Source organism: Podarcis filfolensis (genome assembly GCF_964270895.1).
Source record: "Podarcis filfolensis genome assembly, chromosome: 1".
Taxonomy (NCBI): domain Eukaryota; kingdom Metazoa; phylum Chordata; class Lepidosauria; order Squamata; family Lacertidae; genus Podarcis; species Podarcis filfolensis.
In genome coordinates, this window is record NC_139604.1 from 21207407 (window position 1) to 21234057 (window position 26651).

General features: G+C 41.1%; 1 protein-coding gene across 9 annotated transcripts in view; it reads right to left on the reverse strand.

The window, feature by feature from the left end:
- Window positions 1-24609, reverse strand: part of OLA1 (Obg like ATPase 1) — a 97836-nt gene extending 73227 nt beyond the window's left edge. The window contains exons 1-5 of one of the 9 annotated variants that reach the window (XM_083571337.1): window positions 24433-24609; window positions 21148-21293; window positions 19581-19681; window positions 17506-17649; window positions 12699-12826 (exon numbers count right to left, since the gene is read on the reverse strand). In XM_083571337.1, the coding sequence (XP_083427463.1) occupies window positions 12699-12826; window positions 17506-17649; window positions 19581-19681 (373 nt within the window). In that variant the 5' untranslated portion in view covers window positions 21148-21293; window positions 24433-24609. The other 8 variants (XM_083571334.1, XM_083571335.1, XM_083571333.1 and 5 more) reach the window with 8 other exon arrangements.
- Window positions 24610-26651: the final 2042 nt, after the last annotated feature.

Here is a 26651-nt window from a genome sequence, read left to right on the forward strand (position 1 = left end):
CACTTTTTTATAACAAGAATTCAAAACTAAAAATGAATGAACTGCAGCTAAAATATTGTGTTCATTTTTCACATGGTCTAGTCCTTCCCTCCCCACCCCCTTAATATTCTTAAGAGGGTATCTTCTCCAGTCTTCAGAGAGTAGCTGGAAGTCGGGAGGCAGAAAAAGGTCCTCCCTTCCTTCCACTCTGCAGTTTTAATCTGATATCTTAGGCGCAGTACTGTGCCCAGAGCTCAGAAACTGCTCGCGCTAATGAAATTCCCTGTCACAAAATGTACCTAGAACAATGGGGATTTTTGAATCCTGATCTTGGGTTTTCCTCTCTATTTCTGCTTTCTAAAGAAATGTTCTCTGGAGAAACTAGTTCAATTTCAGATTATTCTGGCAAGTCATAAAAGATTCTTCCAAGCTGTATGTATTTTTAAAAATTATGTGGCAAAACATTTTGGCTTCCACCTTCATCAGCTGCTGTGATGAAGATGGAATGCTCAAAAGGGCTTCACTTGCTGATGCTAAGTGATACTAGTATTATCTTCCTGCATGTACACACTGGACACATTGGCACCACATGGCCCCAGTCTGACGTTCTCCCTCTTAACCAAAATTGTTGAATCTGTTAGCACCTTTATAGCAGTTATTGATATGCCTGACAGTCTGTGTTTCTCAGAACTGAAATGTTTTAACAACTGATTGCTCAACTTTTTGTCAAAATTGCAGATTTGTGGTTTCTAACACATGTGCATAGGTCAGTTGTAGTTTTACCTATGTACTGGATATGACTTCCTTTTTTTTTTTTTGCACTCAATAGAGATTATACTGCAGAACCTGCAAGTGATATTCTGCTTGATGTAGTATGTCCCACCTGTCCTGGTGCTTTTGAAAGTAGCTGTTTCCATGAGATGCAAACAGGTGATACAGAATTTAGAGTTACAAAGATGAGATCCAGGAATGTTGTTAAGTGGCTTCAATAAAGCTCTCACTGATAGTCTGCATATATTTAGTTGGAGGCTGGCAAAATGCTGTTAACAGGAGGCTTGTTGACAGCGTTAGCATGACATTCAGAATTTGCTAACCAGGGGTATCTTTCTCTGATTGCCAGACAATGGAAGATATATGGAAAGCTACCACAAATGGGAAACATTCTTTGTTTACTGACACCTCATTTTGATGGAGGAGGTTTTCTCTAGACACAATGGAAGCCCAGTGGATGTTGCAATCAATTATATGTGGATATGTAGAAGGTGCTCTTTAAGTCCAATGATCCTTTTTTGATATTTATCTTTGTTGTTGCAAATGCATTTGATTCCAAGAGCCAAGCTGTAGACAATGTTTTTCTTTACATGTTTTGGATGGGAGTATTTTCAATATAAATAGGTATACACACACACACACACACACACACACATATAGAGAGAGAGAGAGAGAATTGCAAAGTTTGGAGGTACAGCAGACAGAGTCACTTAGCATAGAGCTGCACCTGGTACATGAGCCCAATTGCACTTAAGGGACTAGCACAGTTCTAATGTTATACACTATAACTGCTAACCATGTTGTGAAACATTATACAATCCCCCTTGAAGTATAAATTACTTCATTTTATTATAGATCTCAAAATCACTTAAAAATGCTCTTAGTTTGCTATTTTAAAAAAATATAGGGAATAAAAGACTAATCATAAATAAATGAACTTTTTAATGAGCATGAAAAGCTTTCCGTACTAGCAGGGGGAAAAGCACTTCTCCAAGGGACCTGTCATGTTAAAGCAGTAGTCAATAGCTGCATACAATCAGTAAACAAATTCAGCTCTATGAAAAAAAAGAACTACATCACCGTTTAGTGGCTGCAATTTAGATTATTCTAGCGTGTAATACTTTAATTGTATAAAACAAAGCTGGTGTCACAAACACAAAAGAACTTCTTGCAAAGCAAGCACCACAAGTAATTTTTATGCTGCCACTGATGGCTGACAAGTGATGAGCACTTTGTTCAAATTTATACACTTATGCATCGAAGGCAACAGGTGGCTTGTAAAAAGAAACACTGAAAAGAACTGTTTTAACCCATTCAGAGCAACATTTTTACAAAATGATTTATTAGATCACCTATAAAGTCTCCAACAGCCAAACACTCAACATGTTAGTTTGATAGACTTACAAAGTAAAGCAAAATTATTTAAATGAAACCAATACAATAGCACTGACATTTAAAATCAAGCTTAGAGCTGGAATATGCAAGTATTAGCTACCTAATGCTGAAATATAAAATGTATGAAGCTAAAATCTAGTGCAATAAAGTAAATAAATCATATGGTATCATGACTATTCAATGTGAGTGAGCACTTTAGTAGAAGGTATTCTCCTAGGCATTATAATAAAACCAGGAGAGAATCAGTGGGGCACAATTATCTCTGGGTACAAAGTCTATAGGAAGGGCAGGGAATGGCATGCTGGAGACAATGCTACTCTGCACCATCAAAGAGGACATAGTGTTCAAGGAGCTGAAAATCCCAAAAGGGGTAGATTTCACCACAGAATAGATGCGAGTGGCACACTAAGTCCCAAGAGTAGCTTAGGAAAGAGGGTGTATTACCATCCCCATGACCAAGATGCCTAGAGTGGTCTTGAGATAATGAATTCAAAAAAGCATCAAAGGAGGAAACGTTGTAGTAATGGATGACTTCAACTGCCCAAACAAAAAAATGGATAAATGCTTGCTCCAGTCACAACTAAGATAAAATTTCTAGATACCCTATATGACTGTGCTCAAGAACAGTTGGTCATGGAGTTGATCCAAAGGGGAGGCAACCCTGGACTTAAGTGGTGCCCAGGGCCTGGTGCAATATAAAAGCGCTGTGGGCAGTTTAGAAACAGTGACCATAGCGCTTTCAAATTTAACATATAAGTGAGTAATTGCTCACAAAGCCTAGTACAGTCAGATTTCACTTCAAAAGAGAAAATTTATTTAAAATGAGGGGATTGGTAAAAGGGAAGTTGAAAGGAAAGTCAAGAGGGTCAAATCTCCCCAGAATGCTTAGGATGATAATTAAAATCCACAATAATAGAAGCTCAGCTAGAACATATACCACAGATCAGAATACTCACTACCAAGGTCATGAAACTTCTAGCATGGTTAACAAGTTGAATGTCAGAAGCTAAGGCACGAAGGCTTCCTTCAGAAAATGAAAATCTGGTCCAAATGAGAACAAAAAGGAACACAAACTTTGGCAAAAGAAATGCAAGCAGAGAATGACCCGGTTCACATTTTGTGCAAAGCCAGACTATGATTCAGTGGGACTTTTGGAGAATGTGGACTCTTGAAGAATTAGTACTTCCCTTACAGTACAGGTGGGGTGACCTTTATGTGCATGTTCAATTGACGCGCGGCCGCTGACATGCAAGTCCTTTTGGACCCAGGAGATGGAACCATGAGGTTGGCTTCCTCCACCAATGTGTGTGGAGGCCAGGAACGGAAACCTCGAGCAAAATGGTTGCCCCCTGTACTTTCAATTATTACAGGGTGGGATGCACACGACCCTGACAGAACAGGGCATTTTTAATGTTTTGTTTTTATTAAATTTATATGCTACCCTTTATCCAAAAATTTTGGATCCTTGGTGGATAAGAAACAGAATGATGAGCTTCCACCTGGTCTTTCTTGGGTCTGTTTCACCAGATTGTTGTTTTAATTACACACTATCGTTTCAGTTTCAAGGAGCTTGGATTAAGAAGTTAAAACTCACTCCAAAAGAAGCCACAAAAAGTATAGTAAGCTTTGCAAGGCAACACATTACTCTTCAACCATCTTGGTACAGTATATTATCTTGATATACTATTTGGAATAGTAAGAAAAACTGTCATTGTTGCTTAGCAGGCAGCTCTCTTGTTTCTGGACTACAATGTCAGATATATAAGTCCCTGCTGGGAAACTTAGCAAATGCTGTCTATAAATAGTATGCCACTTGTCACTACTATATTGCCAGAGATGGTTGTCCTTCAGATATATGGGCTTTTTATGATTTATCTGCTGTGTAAAAAGATCAGAGGTGCTTAGAACAATCTTGGTCCAAAAGCTAGGCTACGCTAGGCTAGAACAGGGTGATATCATCAAATTCACACCAAGAATATAGTGCCATACACACAGTTTGACAAGATTTATGACTGAAGTGCAAACTGTATGCATATTTTATTGTTAAATGCCACTTCCAAGTTTTTTTGAAAGTAGCAGAATATAAGTTTCTAAAATAAATCTCACTTGCATTTTAAAGTAAAACAAGAATGTAGCTGCATGAAGTCTTCTCTTCACCAAGAACTGCAATATTTTAAGTTACTTTCAAGAATGTACAGCAGAAAATTTTCCCATGCCTTCTTTTTCCACTGAAAACATTCAATTCCCTAAGTTCATTGGTAACAATTAATAGATGTCAGCTGTAACTACAGTACTGGGCAAGCACAACAGTTTCAAAGCTGTATTAATGTTTTTCAAGTGATTATGCCTAGCAAATATGTAAGTCAGCATATCATGAACAGTTCTTTGGGTTGTTGAAATGTATTAGTGTGTACCTTTGGATTCCCACTCTCACTTTTAAACAATGTAAGTTAAGAACATGCTATTGTCTTTGCTTTCTTACAAATATTCAAATTAAAAATTATACATAAAGGCACATCAGATGTGCTTTAATTCCTCCCCCTCCCCTCCTTTCAAATACTTCAGATCATATACTTGTGGTGTATGGGTGGGAGCATCTCCACCCCCATCGTTCTACCCGGACACTGAGGTCCAGCACTGAGGGCCTTCTGGCAGTTCCCTCACTGTGAGAAGCCAAGTTACAGGGAACCAGGCAGAGGGCCTTCTCGGTAGTGGCACCTTCCCTGTGGAATGCCGTCCCACCAGATGTCAAAGAGAACAACAACTACCAGACTTTTAGAAGACATTTGAAGGCAGCCCTGTTTAGGGAAGTTCTTAATGTTTGATGTATTATAGTATTTTAATATTTTTGGGGAAGCCGCCCAGAGTGGCTGGGGAAGCCCAGCCAGATGAGTGGGGTATAAATAATAAATTATTATTATTATTATATTATTACTACTACTACTACTACTACTACTACTACTACATTGTTTGTCATAATTTTTTCCCAATGCAAACTGAAAATATTCTGGTGCAAACTACTGATTTGCATAAGAAGGTTATACAGGGGAAGGGGAAGAATAAATTCAATTTCTTCCTGAAAACCCACATCACTACCACATCTAAGCACCAAAGTGCTGACGAAAGGAGAAACCATCATATAGGAACAAGATTTTAATCTCAAGTTGCTGAAAACCAAACACAAAATGAGACATAAACTCCTATTTTGAATTGTGAGAAATTACATGCTCAGGATACCACTCCCACGCCAAAACACTTCCCTCCAAGTTGTTTGGTCCTCTTTATGTCTTCATCTGTTTTTTAGCCAAAATCCACAGGGTGCCCACTAGGCTGTTTGCACAAACTGTTAGAATGGCAACTGTGATGAAAATTCAGACAGGAAGCGGAAGGGAAAGGTAAGGAATTCTGTAACACAGACTATGTCAGGGTCCTCAAACTCAGTCCTCCAGATGTTTTTGGTCTACAACTCCCATGATCCCTAGCTAGCAGGACCAAGTGGTCAGGGATGATGGGGATTGTAGTCTCAAAGCATCTGGAGGGCCGAGTTTGAGGAAGCCTGGACCATGTACATATCTGTCCTCAGAATCTCTAGAATCTGCAACTCTGAAACAATGAAGCACGTACGACGGCCATATGTTGTAGGTCACACATTCTAGCAGTTTTAACCACTTTAAAAACACAGTACACAATTTAAAATCATACAGCAGTATACAAGTTCACATTTTGTGAAGTTACTCAGACCGTGACAAGCAAGAAAGTATTAAAACAGGCCACCCTTAGCCTTCACCTATGACTCGCCAAAAACAAGCCTGTTGCAATAGTAGACTCAAAATACCCCTAGTGGCACAATCTTTCAAGTCAAGCATTCCCCCCCGCAAACAAACAGAACCATATAAGATGCAAAACTAAATCACGTGTTACACTGCAACATTCCTTGGGCACAAATATTTAAGACACATGGGCCATGCAGAGACATCGTGCTAAACTTAAAAGTGATGTGAACAAACAGAAACAACCGCAACAAACCCCCTCCTCTCTGCTGCTAGTTACCAAGAGCGAGAAAAGGAGGGGCGCAGGAAGTACTTTAATGCAGTGTGGAAGCAAAAGCAGAGCAAATATGACACTCCTGCAAGCAATGGGAAGCCAGGTGAGCAATGCTTGCCCTGCCCGTGCTGCCGAACCAGCCACTACTATTTACCCACACACAGAGGAGGGGAGGAGTTGCTCATTTTCATTTCCAGAAATTCCATTATACCACATTAAATCTCATTCTAGAAGCTTCAGGAGCAGCTTTATGGACGGCATGAGGCGAAACTGAAAGGTTCCAGTGCTTGTAAGAGCATTCCCCCTGCATCCATTTCAGTCCCTGCCATTGTTATCTATGTAATCTGCTGCATAGGTATTGGTCTGTATCAATCAAAACCTGTTTGAAGGCAAGGTATTAGCCAAGTCTAAGCCTTCAGAAGTTAGAAAGGAGATAGAAGATTTTAACTAATAATGACAGTTTCAGAACAGTGTCTAGGTATGTATAGTGGAAGATTTACAGTCCTTAAATCGAGAGTCATTAAGATAGCGCTCACTCTTGGCCAGCCTTCTAGGGGTAAGTATGGCTAAACGTAGATGTGGGCACCCCACAGAACCCAAATTTACCTCTCTTCATGCCCCCAGTACTGTGCCCTCTTTTTCTTGGGGTGGAGGGAAGATAAATATGTTTCAGAGGCCTCAGGCCAGAGATTAGACACCTCTGCATTAATGAATAAAAATATATCCTACCTGAACGAAGCATTATATGTTGACACTTCTGAGATTTTAAACTCATCTCAAAATGCATGTGACACCTAAAGTTACAAGTTTTCAGAGATGTGCTAAAGTGTCACAGCGTAAATAGAGCTGCACAAACAGTACTACTATAATTGGCAAAGGAAAGCCACACATGCTGAGGGGATGAGATGTGGCTCTTGCTTTGTTCACTAAAATGGTGGTGCAATGGAGTGTGGCTAAGTGATATCATCATACGTCTCTCCTCTGCTGCAAGCAGCTTCCAGCAATATCTATCAGCAGGGATGATTTCTACTTTGAGAACATAAAAATACAATGTGCCTGGGGAATACAGAGTTTGAAAAAAAGGAAGATGCTGCAGATGCTACATCCAAGTCCCTTTCGACAGAACTGGATGAAATTTTCATGCGAAGTTGCCCCACTTGACTAAATAAAGTCTGCAAAATTACAGACAAATAGGTCCAGAGGTTTGGTGGATGGTCACCTTTAGAATTTATTTTTTAAAGGAACTGTCTATGATTTGGGGGAGCGGGGAGAGCAGAACTGGATTAAATTTGCAGGATTGTTAGTCCCTTCTGAGAGGTTGAGTCCTGCCAAATTTCAGAAGGAAAATTGCAGTGGCTTTCCTGAAAGGCTAGCCTTTACAGTTGGGGAGTGATTTTTTAAAGGATTCATTTACGCTCCCCTATTCTTCTAGCAACTTGTATAAAATAGCATACATGACAGAGATGTCCCTAAGTAAGAAATTTGCCAAATTACGGACTTCCGGGTTAGCGCCATCGGCAATGGCGGAATTCCTCTGACACAGAGGAACCCGCTCCGCGAAATTTGGGTCTTGCCACTGCGGCGAAGGCGGAGACCCCTTAAAAATCCCAGGCGAAGGAGGCCTGGGAACGTGGGATTCGGCTGACACCAGGAGCGCCCCCCACCCGCAGGGAAACCCCTTTTTTGGGGATCCGAAGCGACGTGGGGCGAGCGGCGTGGTGTTTTGAATTGACCGCTATTTTTACGGAGTGAAGCCGCATAGCCGTTGCCGGAGAGCGCTGACTTTTTCTTGTGGACAATTGGATCTTAAACAACAACCCGTGAGTAGAATGGGAAATTGGACTTTTAAAATAATTTAATTCGGCATTAAACGGGGAAGGTCTAAACAGGAAGTCCACCTCCCCTTTCTGTAAATAGACTGAAGCAAAGAATTTATTAACTAAAGTCTTAGAAAATCCAATGTAAAGGATCAAAATTCCACTGATTGAAATATTACTAATACCTAATACCTGCAGGGGGAACCCTGTAGGAAATGGTGAAAATTTAGGAATTGAAGCGCCACGTCTCTAAACCCGGGAGTGGTCCGCGAGGAACCCATCGACGGTGAATAGATAAATTTGACAGCTAGCTGTCAAGATACAAAAGATAGACTTTGTTTCCATTGTCCGCTTCTGCGCTTAAGAAGAAGGAAGGTAATTGGAATTGTTGCTAACTTACTTTTAGGACTGTGCTGGAAGGATTGATAAATGGAGACTGTTTCCCTCTAGAGGGAGCTTTGGGACATTGTTACAAGAATGCAGCTGGGAAACTGGTTTCTATAATAAAGGCTCTGAGAAACTAGCGTTGACCTTGAACACTTCAAGGATGTTTGTTGAGAAGGAAGTAGCCTCTGTATTGAATAGGACATTTTATCTGCTGGGAAAGCTGCATGAACAGATAAATGTCATGGCTACCAGCGTTGATACTTTGGGAACAAAAGTGGGGATCAGTAAAGAAGTTGACAAGAATCCGGCACAAGAATCCTTTTCAATGGAACATATTGAAGAACCAGAGAAGGAGAGAGTTGTTGTGAAAGTGAAGCAAGGGGGAGCCTTAACCCTACAGAGGCAAATGGAGGGTTATAAGTTGAGGCCTCATATGAATGTAATTAAGAGAAGCCAGGTTTTGGAGATGGGAGCCTGGTTTGATCTGGAAAAGGTCGAGAGATCACCTTATGTGGGGATCAAATGACTTTGGGGTTATGAATTTGAACCAGGAGGAGACTGGAGTACTTGGGGCCTTTGGACTGGAAAGAAGTGTGAAGCAAGGCTTGGAATATTTTAGGGGCCCTACCTTTAATTATGGAAATCTGGCAGATATGCTAAGAAGGAATTTGACCATCGCTGGGTTGGAGCCCCCAGAGAACTGTTTTTTAATATCAAAGATTATCAAGAAGATCGACAGACGGGACAGGAAGAAGAGTTAAGAGCCTCGGATTTAAGATCTCCAGGTTGATGGACTGCTGGAGGTTGATGGAACTGCTGGTTGGGGCCGAGACCGGGGAGGGGGGACAGTGGAAGAAAATTGGGAATTTAAAATGTATATACTGAGATTTCTTTTTCTTTTTTTGTAATGAAAAATGGAAAAATCGTGGAATGAAATTTTTATAACCCTAGGGGAAACATCTTAAGAGAATAAGTACAAATATATTAGTTTTAACAAGAAATAAGATTAAATAAAGTAAATGGATGGATAATTGGTCAAAGAGAGAATGAAAAATTACAGTATATCAGGATTAACTATTAGGATGAAAATAGAGATGAAGGATTTGCTGAAATATATATCTGAACTAGAATACAAAGAGGGGAGGTGTGAGGAAGTCAAGGAAATAAGCTAAAGAAACAAAAATATGTAAAGGTTCGATTTATCCTTTTTTCTTTTTGATTGTATCTATTTTTAATGTATTTCTAATTTTTTTGTTTGTTTTTTCTTTTTTCTTATCTGTTTTTGCTCTTCTATTTTTTTTTTCTTTTGGAGGAAAAAAGAAATTTGCCAAATTACAAATTGGTATATGGAAGTTTTTGTGCTAGGCACTTTTAAAGTTGACTTTGTTGGCGTGGGTGAACTTAAAGGGATTTGCTGCCCTTTTTGCTGCAGGCAACAACTTGCTTATGAATATGTGTTCCTGGGAAAATAACCTGCAAATTTTAAGAAGGCTGGGTGTAAGGTCTAAGGAGTTCTGATGCATAAAATGAACAGCTTCGGGTTTGTGTTCTGATGAACTGCCATCCAAAGTCACAAAAACTAAATGCCAAGCTGGCTTGACATGAGAGGATTTTTGGACATGCTACACAAAGGCAGGACTTGAATATTTTGGCATTTTCCAACCAAGAACCACTAGGCAGAACTAGCAAAAGACCACAGAACAGACAAGAAAAATGTTACATTATTTCAACTTCCCTACCCTAAAGCAATGTTATTGGAGAGACCTGGTTAAATCCTGGTTTTCTCTGGTAAGAAGCAAGATGTGTCGGACACAAAAGAGCTTCCTGACAGTGTTTTCCTCGCATGACAAGCTTGGGAGAGAAAAGTTTCAGGTTTTGCAGACACTGTGTCTGCAGAGTTTAACATAGAAATCTCAAAAACGCTTTGGAGCTCCCCTCTTCAGTTTAAAGAGCTTAAGAAAGATTCCTCTTTGGCTTGGATAAGCCCCAAATCCATCTGAAGTGGCCCACTTGAGTTTCAGGATTACTGAAAATCCAATGCACACCCCTAACTTTTAGTCATTGTAGAAGTTTTTTCCTGAAGTGACTGTCAAACCAACCAATCTCTCTCACAACACTTTGCATTTTCAAATCACCTTTAATGCAGAGCACATTGCTTATTTTTGCTGTGACACATTCATGAAAGCATAATTTCTGAGTTCCAACAGCATGTGTTGGCAAATTGCACTACTGATATACATTTTAAGTAAGAAAACTTGCCAAAAGTTCAAGCAAAAATGTATACGTAGCGTTCAACTAATTGTGATTTGTTACAACAGTGTGTTAACCACAAAGAAGACATCTAGGTAAGCTGTCACCATCTAGCAACCACATTATACAAAAACTCAGCTTACAGGATATAAAACAAACAAGTCTTACAAAACATATTTTTTAAGTTGGAAGTGCAAACATATTCCTGGATGTATCTTGAATCTGAGCAGTTTATATAAAAAATAAAAACCTTTACAAACTAAACAAGTTGCCCTCAGTTGTGTTTAAAGAATATATATGCTTCGTTCTGACTTTGTGGAAGAACCAGAATGCAATACAGTGGTACCTCTGGTTACGAACTTAATTTGTTCCGGAGGTCCATTCTTAAGCTGAAACCGTTCTTATCCTGAGGTGCACTTTTGCTAATGGGGCCTCCAGTGCGCGATTTCCGTTCGCATCCTGGGGCAAAGTTCGCAACCAGGAGCAGCTACTTCCGGGTTAGCGCAGCTCATAACCTGAAGCGTTTGTAAGCAGAAGCATTTGTAACCAGAGGTACCACTGTAAAGGATAAGAGACCAATATTGTCTCATTGGCTCCCATGGAGAAAATAATATATAAAGTAACCACCATTTCATATCTGAAGTTACACCTCAGCATTGCTTGGAACAGCAGATAACTGTTTAAAAGTAGGTCTGAAGTAGGACTACAAGAGCTGAGTAGACCTGACAGTAATTTTATCTTTCCATTGCTTTACAGTGTATTGATCTTGAAGAAAATTATTTTTTGCTATGTATGTGTTAAGTTTACTTTGTGTAGCAGAACAATATCAACTTTTATTCCCATGGGATATATCATTTGCTGAATACTCAATCTAGCACTATTCAGTAATTTAATATTAACTGACTCAGCAGACCAAATTCCAATAATCAATATCAATACTGATTGATTTACGGATTTACCTTACTGTAGAACTAATCCTCATTGCATTCAAACCACAATTATCCTAATGAAATTTGATTCACCAATATGTTTTTGCCACTCATGGGGAATGGCAACTTCCTCTAACCAAAACCAAATTTAATCTGTATATATTTACAGTAGAAATGTTCTGGCAGTCACTGCTTTCTCAAAATGGAAAAAAATAAAACACTACCACAAATCCATAGCAGTGGGAAATTATCTTAAATATAACTTAAGTCCAATGCATACAACTTATCAGTGGCAGCATCTCTAGGGGGCCCTGGCAGCCCGAGCACTCACAAGTCACGTCCGAGGCCTTGTGAGACCTCGGGATCTGACTTCCAGTGATAGGTCCTGAGGACGCAGGGCGCATGGTGTCATGACGTCACGTCACGCACGCTGGGCACCCATAATCTGGGGCCCAAGTTGGTGCCCCTGCTACTTATTCTAAATGGATTTGACTTTTGAACTTCAAATTACCCTACAGTAATTAGACTGGATGAATATTTTATTCTTTACGCTTAAATAATAATTCTCTAGTCCTATACCTTAATAAATACCTTGCTCAGCATTTTGAAATGTTATGAAAAATATAATTCAGTAACTCTGAAATAAATTATTCTTCACGGTGTACTAAATGCAAAGTATATTTGGGAAAGCTACTCATTACAAGGGAAACACAAGATTGGGTCCATATTTTCCAACATTGAAACTCCACTAACAAGACATTTCAGCTGCTAGAGGGTGGGTATTTTTGCTGATACTCCCTTCTACCTATATCCTCCTGAGCCCCTAAAATCTGCTTGGGTGGATTGGGGACCCTATAGAATAGTGTAGGAAATGGTTAGGGAGAGGGTGGATTCAAGGGGAAAGCAGCCACAAAAATGAGTTTCACCCACCCCTTTCTTCAGCAGAAGCCTCTACTGTGTTCTCCTCAGAATACCACGATGGAGCAAGGTTATCATATTGTCATGACTTAATCGTAGCAGATTCACATTTAATATGGCTTAAGTAGCTTGTTTTTTGAGGCCCCAGTTCTTAGGCAAGCCACATCCTTAAATAATATAAACATTTTTCAAAAGTAAGTTTACATACGCAGTAGATGAAAGATTCCATCACAGGCGCTAATGTGTGACAAAAAGGCATTTCCTAGTCCCTGTCCAGCATGGGCTCCTTTCACAAGGCCAGCAATATCCACTACATTCAGAAAGGCTGGAATTTTGCTGAAAGATAATTTAAGATTTTTGTAATTAGAAACATAGTTCAATATTACCACATATCTGCAAGTATCTTCAGAGCACACACCCAGAAAAATCTATGCTGGGCTGGGGAACATGTGACCCTCCCGTTGTTGATGGACTAATAATAATAACAATTTTAGTATTTATACCCCACTCAACTGGCTGGGTTTCCCCAGCCACTCTGGGCTGCTTACAACACATACAAAACCACAGAAAAACACCAACCATTTAAAACTTCCCTATACATCATATAGTCCTATATATCCTCCATCATCCCTGGTTACTGACCATGCCGGCTGGGGCTGATCCAAACTGGAGTACAGAAAAATCTGGAGGGCCACAAATTAGCCACCCACCCTGTACCGTGAACACCTACATGCAGTTTTAAGTGAACAACTGAAACTAGTAATAAAGAAAACATACACCCCTCGAAACGTCAATAATTGCTGTTGCAGACTTTTCAATTTGCAGATCCTGAAGTTATGGACTCTTTAAGAATTGAGGCCTACCACTTGCACACAAGTGGCCAAAATTGTGGAAACCTTTAGAAAAAGTTGCATTTCTAAGGTCTGATGGCTCATAACATCCATCTTTTTTTATAATAATACTATAAAATAATACAGAAAAAAATGTGTATCATTAGGGGGGGAAATTAATGCAGAGTATAATGCAACAAACTCTGTCAAATTATCTTTATTCTATTAAAAGTTATAGTCCAATAATCAGAAAAAGAAAGCACAACTGCCTTATGTAACATGAAGTGGATTTCTTTAACTAAAAATTGACCAATGACAAACAGAGTGAAAAGAATTGACTAGTCACCTAGAAAGCAATGTAGTAGCCCTGACCTGAATCCGAAAGAAAATCTGTAGAGCCGATTAAAGAAACCTGTCAGTCAGAAGCAAGCAAGGAATAGAGCACAATTGATAGAAGCAATCATACAATCTTGGTTACACGTTATAACACCTGATGAACTAAAATCTTTGGTTCACTCAATGGGATGCCGTTGTAGGGCTGTAATGGCAGCAAAAGGTTTCCACACTAAGTACTAAGAGAAATGGTGAGAAGTTATGAGATACCCTTTATCATGGTTTTCTGTGTATAACTTATTTCATTTGGCTATAACTTTCACTAGAATAAAGATAATTCAACAGTTTATTGCATTATATTATGCATTAAATTATATTTCTAATGATAGATAATTTTATGGCACTATTCTAAAAATGACTGTTATCAAAGCTCAGAAATATATATTTTCCAAAAGGTTGCCACAATTCTGGCCACTAGTTCAACCCTTGTCCTTCCTGGTATGTTCAACCCTTGGCCTTCCTGGCAAATAAGATATAAGAAATAAATAATAATGATGATGATTATTATTATTATTAGCAGCTACTAAAATAATGGAAGTGGTCAATGCCTCTCAAGAAGAGGGAGATTTTCCACTGGGCCTAAAGAGATGGTGGTAAGGCCTTTATTTTTAAAAAGCCACTTATAGGGAGTACATGACTCCAAGATTACGACTCCTAGATTACAACTCCCTCCCAAGGTACATATGTTTACCCCCTTCAATGCTGGCTATTAAACAAGCTTTTAAAACCTATTTATTCTGAGCTACTTTGTGCTAATCATTTTAGAGTTTTATATTATTGCTAGTTTCAAACTAATAGTTTGCTTGATATTTTGTTTTAGATGGGTGTGTGCTGGTTTTTGAAATGTTTTAATCATTTTTTAACTTTGATTGTATTATATTGGAATTATCCTTTTTATGTCAGCCACCCTAAAAAGGCCTTCCCAGTCTTTGAAACTTCCTACTGCCTTCCACCAGCAAGGATAAATCTTATTCTAATGGAACTTAAATAGCCGCTCCCTAACATAGGTTGCCTGGCCAACTTACAAAACAACTTCCAAAACAAAAACTTATAATACATTAAAAATGATTTTAAACTAAAAGCACAATTAAGACACAGATTTTAAATCTAAGATGATCAGATAATACGTAAGTTGTTGTGTGTGTTTTTTAAACTCTTCCTCCAGTTCCAAAAAGACTACAAAGGTGCCATCAAGCAAACCTGTATGAGAAGACTTTCCATAATTGGGCTACTACGAAAGAGGTCTCTCCCTGGTAGTTACCTGCCTCATCTTAGATGGTGGTGGCACTTAGACAAGGGTTTCTGAGGAAGATGTTAAGCTTCAAATAGGTATATATAGGAAAAACCAATTATTTCAGGTAACCTTGCTCCACGCCATTTAAAGCTTTAAAACAAGAGTGCATAACCTGTGGTCCTCCAGATGTAACTGGACTACAGCTCCCAGTCAGCATGGCCACAAGATCTGGATAGCCTCAGGTTAGCAACCCTTGCTTTAAAGCTTAAAACCAGCACTTATATATAGAATTGATTTTAATCAGACTTCTATTTGGCAAACATTCATTTCCTAAAGAAAAGTACAAGGTAAGTAGTTCATATAAATATTTAATATTGCTGACATATAGCTAAACTATGCACTATATCTAACATGTTTTGCAACACAATAGCAATAACCCAAGTACTTACAGGTTAATAAAAATCTGAATTATATTTCTAATGCCATTTTGCTAAGTAGTAACTTAAATCATAAATAGTTATGATTTAGTCTGCCTTTAGGGTGGGACAACTTAAAAAAAGGATAGAAAATTCCTCCTGAAGAAAGGGGCATTTTGAGTATGTTAAGCTCCTGGGCTTAATAGCATGATCATGAAATCTTCAAGGTAATACCTAAATGGTTATTTAAAGTCAGAAACTTTAGCTCATGACTTAAGTATTAGGGTGGGGAATGTTTTTCAGGCAGGAGCCACAGTGCCTCACAGAATCATAGAACTGTAGAACTGAAAGGGGACCACCAGGGTCATGTAGTTCAACCCTGCAAAGCAGGAAACTTTTGCCCAATATGGGGCTCGAATCTACAACCCGGAGATTTAAGAGTCTCATACTCTACCAACTGAGCTATCATGCCTTAACAGTGGGCAGGACCAGAGACACAAAAAAAAGGGGGGGTGAACTCCTGTCTTTGTACAGTAGATCAGATTTGGGTTTTTTATTGTTTGTTTAATATTTTAGGGCCATACACCTAAAACAAATAATTTCCAAACACATGTACTTTTCTTTATCTTTTTGTAGTTGGTTACTTGTATATTTTTCCTTTTTTGTACTCAATAAAATTTAATAATAAAAAATTTAAAAAATAATAATTTCCAAACACATCATACCATGCAGACAATTTCCAAACACATCACATCATGCAGACAAGCAAAACACATTATCACAATTCAAATACACAGCACAGCACAAGCACTCAAGGAAGACACACAGCAGAGCCAGTGAGGCATCCCAAGAGCCAGATAGAGAGTATTGAAGAGCCAAATTTGACTCCCAGGCCTGACATTTCCCACACTTATGTTAAAGAGTCTTAGTTCACAAAGGAGACATCAGACAATACTTCACATACTGTATATTCTTGTATAAACTTTGGAATGCATTCTTACCCACAACCAAAACAAAAACTGAAAACACATCAAAATGTTTAGACACCAAAAAAAGTTATCTATGTATGATTATAAAAACTGGAATTTCTTGTTCTTTACTAATGATCTTCAACTAAAAGAACGTCCTTTGGAAAAATAGGATATTTACTAAATCTTTACAGACATATTCACGTTAGCATGCCTTAACTCCATTAAAGCTTGGAATATACAACAAACTAACTTCTTACTAACAAAAATGATTTAACAGACTATCAGATTAAAAGAGCCAGGAGCTCAACATAGCTTTTTTAAACAATACAATTGTGAAGCCTGTTTACTCAGAAGCAAGTCCCACCAACTGCAGAAGAACTTCCCCCTGCAAAGCATCCTAAGAATAATGGCTTAAGTTCTCTACAGTCAACACCAAAGAGAGCCCAGAAAATAATGCTACACTATACAGAATGGTGATAGAAGGAGATAGGTCACAAGCAGAGGACTCTACAAGAATTAGTTCCATGGGAGAGAAGTTTGTTTGATCCCAGAAGGCCCATCAGCTCATATAACAGCAGTGGGAAAGTAGTGGGAATTGATGCTCCAAATATCAGGGGCAAATGCAATTAGAAGTTGGAAAGAATTTAGTTTTAGTGTTTAAAACTAAAGGAACAATTTGTGGTTTTAATTTCTTGGTTCACTGTTCACTCTGCCTTAGATATGAGGGTATGAAGAAAATAGGCAATAGTGAAGCTTTTTATGTGATCTGCTTTAAAGGCAGACATCTAAGCAGCCAGTTGTATGTGGTAAATACGAATAATATCCAGGTAAGGAGAATTTTGTAGGTGGAAACACAGTCCTTTCCCCACTCTTTTCAGATGTTCATGTGCCACAATGGCTTTCAGATGTATGAACAAGCAGGCTAATAAGAAAGTTCAGGCATGTTGCCTTGCTTGCAAGATTATTTCAAGTTGCCTGAAGAATTCCTATTTTCAAACTATGAGGTCCTCTAACTAGATTCTTGTTCAAAAGCAATCCTTTTTTTAAAAACCAAACAACACAACTTGAAAACACTTAAATACTTAGAAATGGATTTTGCGAAAATATTGCTTATTGGGAAGCTTATTTCTTTATGTAGAAACAACCAACTGATAACATGTGTGGTACTAACCTTGGAGGCTTGTGGTACTGGCAAAGGAAATCAAATCTTTCATCTGGTACAGGTACTCTGCTCTCATTTGGATCAATAGTGCAGAAAGGAAAGTTCTCTGCTGCAGCTTGACTCTTGGTTAATACATTGAAAAAGGTAGATTTCCTTTAAAAAAGAAAATGTTGCAACATTTGAGATCAGCTTCCCAATAATACCACATGTGCAACATCATATAGTGTACATTTGTGTTGGATGCTGGGCGTGTCCTTTTATATTTTATATTTTTAATGCCGCCTATACCTTTGCATTACTTTTGCACAGACAGCATGGGAAACATCTAAGTCTTTCCAGGTTTCCACTGGAATCCCTCCGAAGTTGCAATTCTTTAAAGTTACATTTCAAATTCTTACCCACTGTAATGACTTTCTAGATTTGGACAGCTCATGTTCAGGCTTTGGTTATCACAAGTGTCCTATTCAATCATACAGAAGCTCCATTTAGTCCAGCATCCTGCTTCCCTCAGCAATCCACCACATGCTTCTGAGAAGCCCACAAGCATGAAAACAATACCCATCTGCCACTGTAACTTCCCAGTTATAGGGCCTCTTCCATGTTTTCTTTCTTTCTGGGAAACAGTTATTCATGCTGAAACTTTTTTAAAAAAGAGAAGTTGATTTTGCTAAAACAATTCCAACATTTTGGTCTAATACACCATTGTGGCATCTATGGCATAATCTGAAAGAAGCTTAGGTAAAAGTAAAGTCAGCCTATTTACTCTGAACAAAACTGGCAGATCAGCAAAAACTTATTCTACCAAAGATGAGTGTGTTTTAGGTTACATTGGTTTCTAACTCAAAGCACTTATTTGAAGACCTGAAGTGCAATAATGTACCCGCAATACAATTTGTGACCACTATTTCATCAATATCTCATGACAGCATCTCTTATCACAGAAATCAGTGCCAAAATTCTTATGTATCTCTGTGTCTCTTACATCTTAACCCATCATAATTCTACTTACAAACAACTTTAAATGCTGTCTCCACCTTCCAGTACTTTTCCCCCAGTTTCAGCTATACTGCTCCATTTCCAAAACAGGCCTCCTTTCTGTATGTGAACCACACCAACATATATTCCTATATTACTATTGCTACTCCTCTCTCCACTACTATTCCCCAATATTTATCTGTCAGTTCTTGACTCAGACTTCACAAGCTCTAGAGAGAGGCCACAGCACCAATTCTTCAGAACATCGAGTACACTGTTGGAACTAAATACTGAAAGAGACAGACCCCAAAAGAAAGTTATATATAAACTGTGCCCCTTCTTTCTGCATAGTATAATTACCTTTATCAAGTAGAGTTTAAATACCTAACTAAACAGAAAAAAAGTTGACAGTCTGACAAGGTTCTTTACCTTCATCTCTCCACCCGCTGTATCCATACAGTCAGATGGGGGGGTATAAATAATAAATTATTATTATTATTATTATTATTATTATTATTATTATTATTCTGCATGTATCAGCCATAAATAGGTTAGAAGCTGTCAGCTAATGTGCTTTCAGTGCCGCATTGCTTTTAATAGTAAATGTTTAAACTTCCTCACATCTTTAAACAATGCAAGGAAGCTGGTCTAACGAAAAGTGCCTATATGAAACAAAGACTTGTGTTCTTTTACACTTATTTCCAATAAAAAATAACTATTCCTTTCCAGATAATTTACAGGCAAAATAACATCACAATAAAAATCAACTGTTGGATAATTAAGGTTAAAATGTTTGTAGAGAAAATTCAATTCTTTATAAAGGTATTTCTATTCATTAAAATAATTTCATTTCTTATCAGTTATCTATCAATCTATTTATTAAGCCCAGTTCAGTAAAATATATCTATTTTCAAACAGCAACTCAAAACACATTTTGTTCAAAAATGATCTAATTTAAGTAAAACATAAGCATGAACTTATAAACATAAGCATAAATGCTAATCTCAACCAATATTTCATAGTGTTCATACTGCAGCATAACACTAATTTATTCAGGAGGGCCTACTATAGGATGACTAAGCAAAGTTTATCCCCCTTGAATCACCTACCCAACATTTGGCAAGCCAACAATGCCAATTTTCAGGGTTGTCCCGAATCTTCCAACGATTGGATGTGGCTTGAGTCCATCACCTCCCTTTTTGGGGGGCATCTGAAATGAAAAACAGAAGCCACTTAAATCCCAAACTCCCTTGCTTACCTCCAGGACTCCCAAGGCAATATGCGTTCCGATACATAAACCGAGGTGAACATGTCAGCTTTCTAAAACATGCCCAATACCTTTTTGGGAGCCATGGCGAGAATATCCTCTGGGATGCCCAAGGGCCAGCCACCAGCCAGGCACAACAGGGCTGCGCATGGCACCCTTCGTGCAACCACAAATCCCAAGCCAGCTGGACTGGGCTGCTGCTGCTGCAGCAGCTTCTGCAAAGTCCCTAAGAAATGCCGTGCTAAAAATAACCGGCTCGGATCCCAAAGGACGGATTGAAATTCAGCACCCGCTACGGCTCCACCTGACGTGCTCGGCTCTGAGTGGCAGCCGCAGAGGCTTCCCCGGGCAGTCAAACGAGCTGGCGGGAGGGCTGAGCGGAGGGAGCAGCACACCGGCCGGGCGAGCAGCACAACTTGGCGGCTCGCGAGGAGAGCAGGATCCTACAGCAAAAACCCCGGAGCCGAGCGAGCCAACACCGCCCGCTTCCCTGCCAGCACCGCGCCTGCGCGCGCGCGGAGAAAGGGCTCGGCTCACCGGCTGACCTACCTCACGGCCTCGGGCGGCCGAAAACAGCGAGCGGCCCATTTACCTTAAGCCACCCCGCCGCCTCACGAACAGGGCAAGGGGAGCACCTTCGCTTTCCTCCCACCCCGTCACAACCAGTAAGGCATGCGGCCCAGCCCACCCCATCTCAGGCGGCTCGGCCACGGCCCCCAAACCACAGCGGGCTGGCAGGTGGCGGTGGGCAAGCGGAGCCCGACGCAGCCTCAGAGGGTCGCTTCCCAGCCACGCAACGCACCGACGGGCGGCAGCAGGCCTCTCTCTCTCTCTCTTTCCAGCCGGCCCGGCCCGCGTGGCAGCCGCCGCCGCCGCAACAACTGAGGCGGGAAAAGCCGAGCTGGGCCTCCTCCTCCTCCGAGCCGCCGCTTCGTCCGCCGCCTGAGAGGCACGCGGCGAAGAATGAAACGCGGACACCCCACCCCCCTCCCTCACGAAAGCCGCGCGGGCCCAGCTGAGCGTCTTCACCGTTGCCTGTGAGGGGGGGAGGGAGGGACGGTTGGGACTCTCGCTCGCGCTCTCCCCCACCGCGAGAAGACCCCTCGCGCGCGCCGACACGCTGCCTGCCGCCCTACTCAGCCAGCCGGCGGAACAGGCGGGACTGCCAGCTTCCCTATTGGGCGGGGACTCGGCCCGAGGGCAAAGGTCACGCAGGGGAAGCGGAGGGACGCAGGGGGTGTGGGTGTGCGTGCGCGCGCGCGCGTGTATGTTGAAGGACTGGGTTGCCTGGGTGTACCTGCGCGAGGAGAAGGAAGGAAGGGCGGGTCTCGCGAGGGGTGGGGGCGGGAGGAGGCAGGGAAAGGTGCCGACGCCGACGCCTCTTACTTCCGGGTTCCTGGATGCCAGACCTGGAAAGACGCAAAAGGAGATGGAGATTCCCCGTCTCTGGACGTGGCTCAAAGACGCTCATCGCTTCCCTGCTGCTGCTTCCTGCTGTGCCACCTCCTCCCGACTCTTGCGCGTGGTTCCTCAGAGGTTTTGCCTGCCTGCCTGCCTGGAATGGAAATTGCATCAGCCGGTGTTCCCAAACTTGGGTCTCTCCAGCTTCTTCTTCTTCTTCTACATTTTTTGACTGCAGTTCCCATCATCCCTGACCACTGGTCCTCCTAGCTAGGGATGATGGGAGTTGTAGTCCCACAACAGCTGGAGACCCAAGTTTGGGGAAACACAGCTGTACAGCAAGAGGACCTCAGAGGTCACAAAGGCTTCAGTCCTAAACCCTGGGGAAATGACCCCTATTGAAATCAATAGGACTTGCTTCTGAGTAAACGTGCTAAGCCTTGTGCAACTCTTGATTTCATTGGGAGGCGAAATAATTCACTGGGGCTTGCCTCCAGAAAAGTTTGCATGAGACCGCAGCTGAAGTTTCCCAAGTATGGGAAACATAACGTTTTCTTTTTTGAAATCCTCAGAAGTTACGTATTGTCAGAGATTTATAGGTGCTATAGTTTAATTAAGGTTAGGGGTTGTCAGGGCTAATTTCCTCAGTGGAAAAAGCCAGGCTCGTGTCTATTAGGGCGTAGTAGTAAGGGGTGTGGTGGACCCACTGATAAGTAAGCACACTTCCTGGGTTGTGTATTGGACATTGTAATCCTAGCCAAATCAACAAGTGTTAAGAGGTCAGGCAAACCTTTGTGAGGTGACCACCTGGGGGAATAGGATTGTCGTTGCCAGTGCTGGTGGAGCCAAGGCTATGAAGTCATGTGCATGTTTACATGGAAGTTAGACCTGCTGAGTTCAATTGAGTTTAGTCCTGAGTGAATGTGTACAGTACAGGATTGCACCTTGCCAAACAGATCTTTTATAACGAATCTCCATAACTAAGGATGCATGTGGTCCTGGTTTCTTCCTGAGTAAACACCAGTTCCATCCCAGTATGGGTTTCTTTTTGTCACTTTTTTTTTTACGACTGCCATTCCAACTACACCAGGAGCAGAAGACGAAGACTGTTTTCCCCATATATGCTTTGTACAATAATCTGTTCTGAAAATAACAAGCCCAAGTGCTGGTCATTTGACATGTAGAAATGACAGCCGAAGCACCGAATACCTCACTTCATTGTCACTCTCTAGCCAGCATCAGCAATTTAAAACATTCTGCACAAATGGAAAGAAAACAAGTTACTGTGTCATTTGGAATGACAGGAAGTTCCCTAGGTTACATCTCGTTTATTTTCTTTGAGAACTAATTCGATTTAAGCCATGGGTGTTGAACATAAGGCCCTGTTGCTTTATCCAGCCCCTTTAAGATTTCTGATGTGTGGCCTCTGCCTCCTCTACTGCACTCCACACAACTGCTATCACTTTCAGGGCAAAGGAGCCAATGCTCTTAGTAGGGCAAAGGTGCTTACCAAGAACTGCTAATACATCAGCCTTGGCCCTTTCCTCTAAAATTTGCTGTATGGAGTGACAGGGGCAGAAATAAGTGTACAGTATACTGTGAATTTGTTCTAGTCTGTAGCCAAATTAAGACTGTCCACACCTGAGTTCTTCCTTTACCACCCCCCAGTTTTTCATTGCCATCTGCCCTTCCTTTCCACACACGTTGCCCTGTCAAACTGTTGCATTCAAGTCCTTTCCCTATTTCAAGCAGCAAATGCCAAGCAGGTCAACATTCTTTTCACAGGATCAATAATGTGGGCAGATATTAGCAAGTAGATTCTACCTGTACATCATTTTTTAAAAAGCATTTCTTCCTCCTTGCCCTCACTATTGAGTGCCTCTGCCTCTCTGCAGTGCTGGACATCAGCTGGTGCGACTCATATTTTTGTTGTTTTTAATTCAAATTTAAACTGAATCAGTGTTTTGCTGAAGAACCATATACGGTAGTCCCACTGCTGCATACTCACAATAGCCTTACCACGTCACGTACAGGCCTAGTTTGCACAGCAGCGTAAGCCAAACTTACTTACTGGAAACACACAAACATGCAGGCCCCTGGAGAGAAGCACATAGTTGCTCTGGTTTCCCCTGGAGTTTTTTTTACTGCTGCACTGCACTGTGCTAAGGCAAGGTTTGTTCTTGGCTACAAGCTCATGATTAGTGAGCAGAGAGCTTAACCATGAGTTCTGGTTTGGATGACATCCTAAGCCAAACCTTGGTTTAGCTCAGCTTGCACAGAGCAACATCTGTGAGCTGCTTTCCAGAATCATTGGTCCATCAATCTCAGCACTACAGTGGTACCTCGGGTTAAGTACTTAATTTGTTCCGGAGGTCCGTTCTTAACCTGAAACTGTTCTTAACCTGAAGCACCACTTTAGCTAATGGGGCCTCCAGCTACTGCCGTGCCGCCGGAGCACAATTTCTGTTCTCATCCTGAAGGAAAGTTCTTAATCTGAGGTACTATTTCTGGGTTAGCGGAGTCTGTAACCTGAAGTGTATGTAACCTGAAGCGTATGTAACCCGAGGTACCACTGTATCTTCTTACTGATTGGTAACAGCTCTTCAAGATCACCAGCTTTTTCCTGGTCTGCTACTAGAGATAATTTTAACTGAAGATGCCAGGGATTGAACCTTGCTTACAACCATGCAAGACATGTACAGTGGTACCTCTGGTTACAGACGCTTCAGGTTACAGACCCCGCTAACCCAGAAATAGTACCTCAGGTTAAGAACTTTGCTTCAGGATGAGAACAGAAATCGTGCTCTGGTGGCGTGGCAGCAGCAGGAGGCCCCATTAGCTAAAGTGGTACCTCAGGTTAAGAACGGACCTCCAGAATGAATTAAGTTCTTAACCCGAGGTACCACTGTACTCTACCACTGAGCTTTAATCCATCCCCAATTACATGTTTCCACAGACCTAACTGACGTATTAACAGGTGGCAACCATTTTAGGCACATCCAATTGATGCAAAATCCCCGATGTGTGGGTCCTTTTGGACCAGGAATAGGATAGAACAGGAGTGTAATGGGGCAGGGCGCACTTATGCACACTCTGCCTACATGCACAGGGGGGCGGGAATAACACCCCCACATGCAATGGCCATTGCCTGTATACACCAATGCTTTTTGCGGGGGGATGCAGGGGTACACATACCCCTAAACATTTTGTGAAACTAAAGGGAGAAGAAACTAATTTTTTAATATATATATAGTTTTTTCTCTAGCACAGTGAATCGTCAGTTCCGTTGCTACCTCCGATGGCGGCCTCATTTCCTGTCATGGTGTTTCCTGAGTCTCAGACGGAAGCGAGCGTTTAATGTGTGAAGTAGGAGTTGGAATCTAGCACAGTGGTTGGTCAGTTTCGTTGCCACCACCTCCGATGGCAGCTTCATTTCCTTTCCCGGCGATTTTCTTGAGTCAAAATGAGAGTACCCCTAAAAAAATTTTAAGAAAAAAAGCACATTAACCAAAACTAACATTGTTCTATGTACAGCCTGGGCCTCTGCATATTTACTCAGAAGTAAATTGCCCTGAGTTCAACAGAGCTTCCTCTCAAATCAGCATGCAGAGCTAGGCTTATGAAAATTACGAAATGATTAGCACAAATGAAAGCAATACCTCTTACGAGTCACTTCAAAGTCACCACGACAGTCACTTCTTTGGATGTCCTTAGTAACTGCCAAATTATCCACCAGCAATTCACAAGTAATCCCAAGAAAGCAGTTATCCCCGGAAACAAATCTGAAGAAATACCAGCTAGATCGAGGCAACAGGATCTTGCCATGATGCTCAAGGGGGCAATTTGCTGTCTAGCCCACTTCCAATACTAGCCAAGTGAAACTTCTCCAAGTTGTGAGGAATTAGTACGTTTTCTTCCAAAATGCCCTCTTTTTCTTGACAGATTTGACCAGACAGCCCCTCGCAGCCAACTGCTAGTCCAACTGGTTCTTCCCCCAACCACTAGTCAGCTGAAAGCATGGGCATAGCCAAGGCGGGGCAGGTAGGAGCAGCTCCTCCCCTTCAAGTAAAACAATAGGACTACTTAGCTAACTGACCAATCGCGTCTGTTCTGCCCCCCCTAACAAAAGACCTGCCCCCTGCTAACAAAAATCCTGGCTACGCTCATGGTTGAAATCCCAACTGTCAAAACTTCCACAGAATAGAATCTATGCAAATAAGCCTGTTGGAGAACAATTGGTGGAAGTCTACTTCCATTGGCTTATTCAATAAGCACAAGCTATGATCTGAGTGCATATGTCCATCCATCTTGCCTGGCCTCTGCCATGAGTGGTGATGCCAAGTGCTTGGGATCTAGATTTTGGCGAATTTCCTTTAAAATAGTTCCAAAACTACTACTGCTGCTGCTGCTGCTACTTCTTCTTCTTTTTCTTCTTCTAGAAAAAGGTGAACAACTTTGTGTCCGGATTTTCACTTTTTGAAATATGGCAACCCTAGTACATATATTCTTCCGCCCGGAGGCTGGAAATGCTTCACTCAGTTTCAGGAAGCTGTTTTTCCTGCCTCCCTGTGGAACAGAATGCTGACTTGTATGTAGAAACCTGTTTTGTGCAAGATATTGGACTATGCAGAACTGGCAAAACTTAGCAGCAAAATTAAGAGAATCTAACAACAAGTGTTTTATGGAAGAATGGATGCCTTTTTCGGATTACTTAAAGAAACACTATCGTATGATGAACTCATGAGCAGGATTTGAGCTATGAGCAACAGAAGTACGGTAATTAGATTATAATATTGTGGTTATGTTTTAATTGATAGAAGATAGGGTGCGGCAGAAAGGGAGAAACAGCAGCTCCATGGAAAACGGGATTGGGAAGTTAAAAAAAATAAGAAAAAAGGCGTAATTGTCTTTTGATTGTATGTGCTCAAAATGTTGAAACTTAATAAAATATGATTGTGCAATGCCTGCTCTTAAACCTGCTTTATTTATGCAGAGTAACAGGACTAATTTATATACAGTGGTACCTCGGGTTAAGAACTTAATTTGTTCTGGAGGTCCGTTCTTAACCTGAAACTGTTCTTAACCTGAAGCACCACTTTAGCTAATGGGGTCTCCTGCTGCCGCTGCGCCACCGGAGCACGATTTCTGTTCTCATCCTGAACCAGTGTTCTTAACCTGAGGTATTATTTCTGGGTTAGTGGAGACTGTAACCTGAAGCGTCTGTAACCTGAAGTGTCTGTAACCCGAGGTACCACTGTATTTTGCTGTGTTGGTCCAAAGTAACTCAGACCTGATAAGCTGATAAAAGGGTGAAATTGTTATGTTGCCAATAGTCTTTTTGGTAGCAGACTGAGTGGCACTCTGTGCTACACTAAAACGTGGTGTTCCCCCATCTCTCGCGCTCCGTACCTTGGCATTGTTTTGGTGCCCCCCTACTGTGTGGCGCCCAGTGCGATCTCACCGGTTGTGCTACCCTAAAACCACCTCTCGTCTTTTCTCTTACTCTATCATG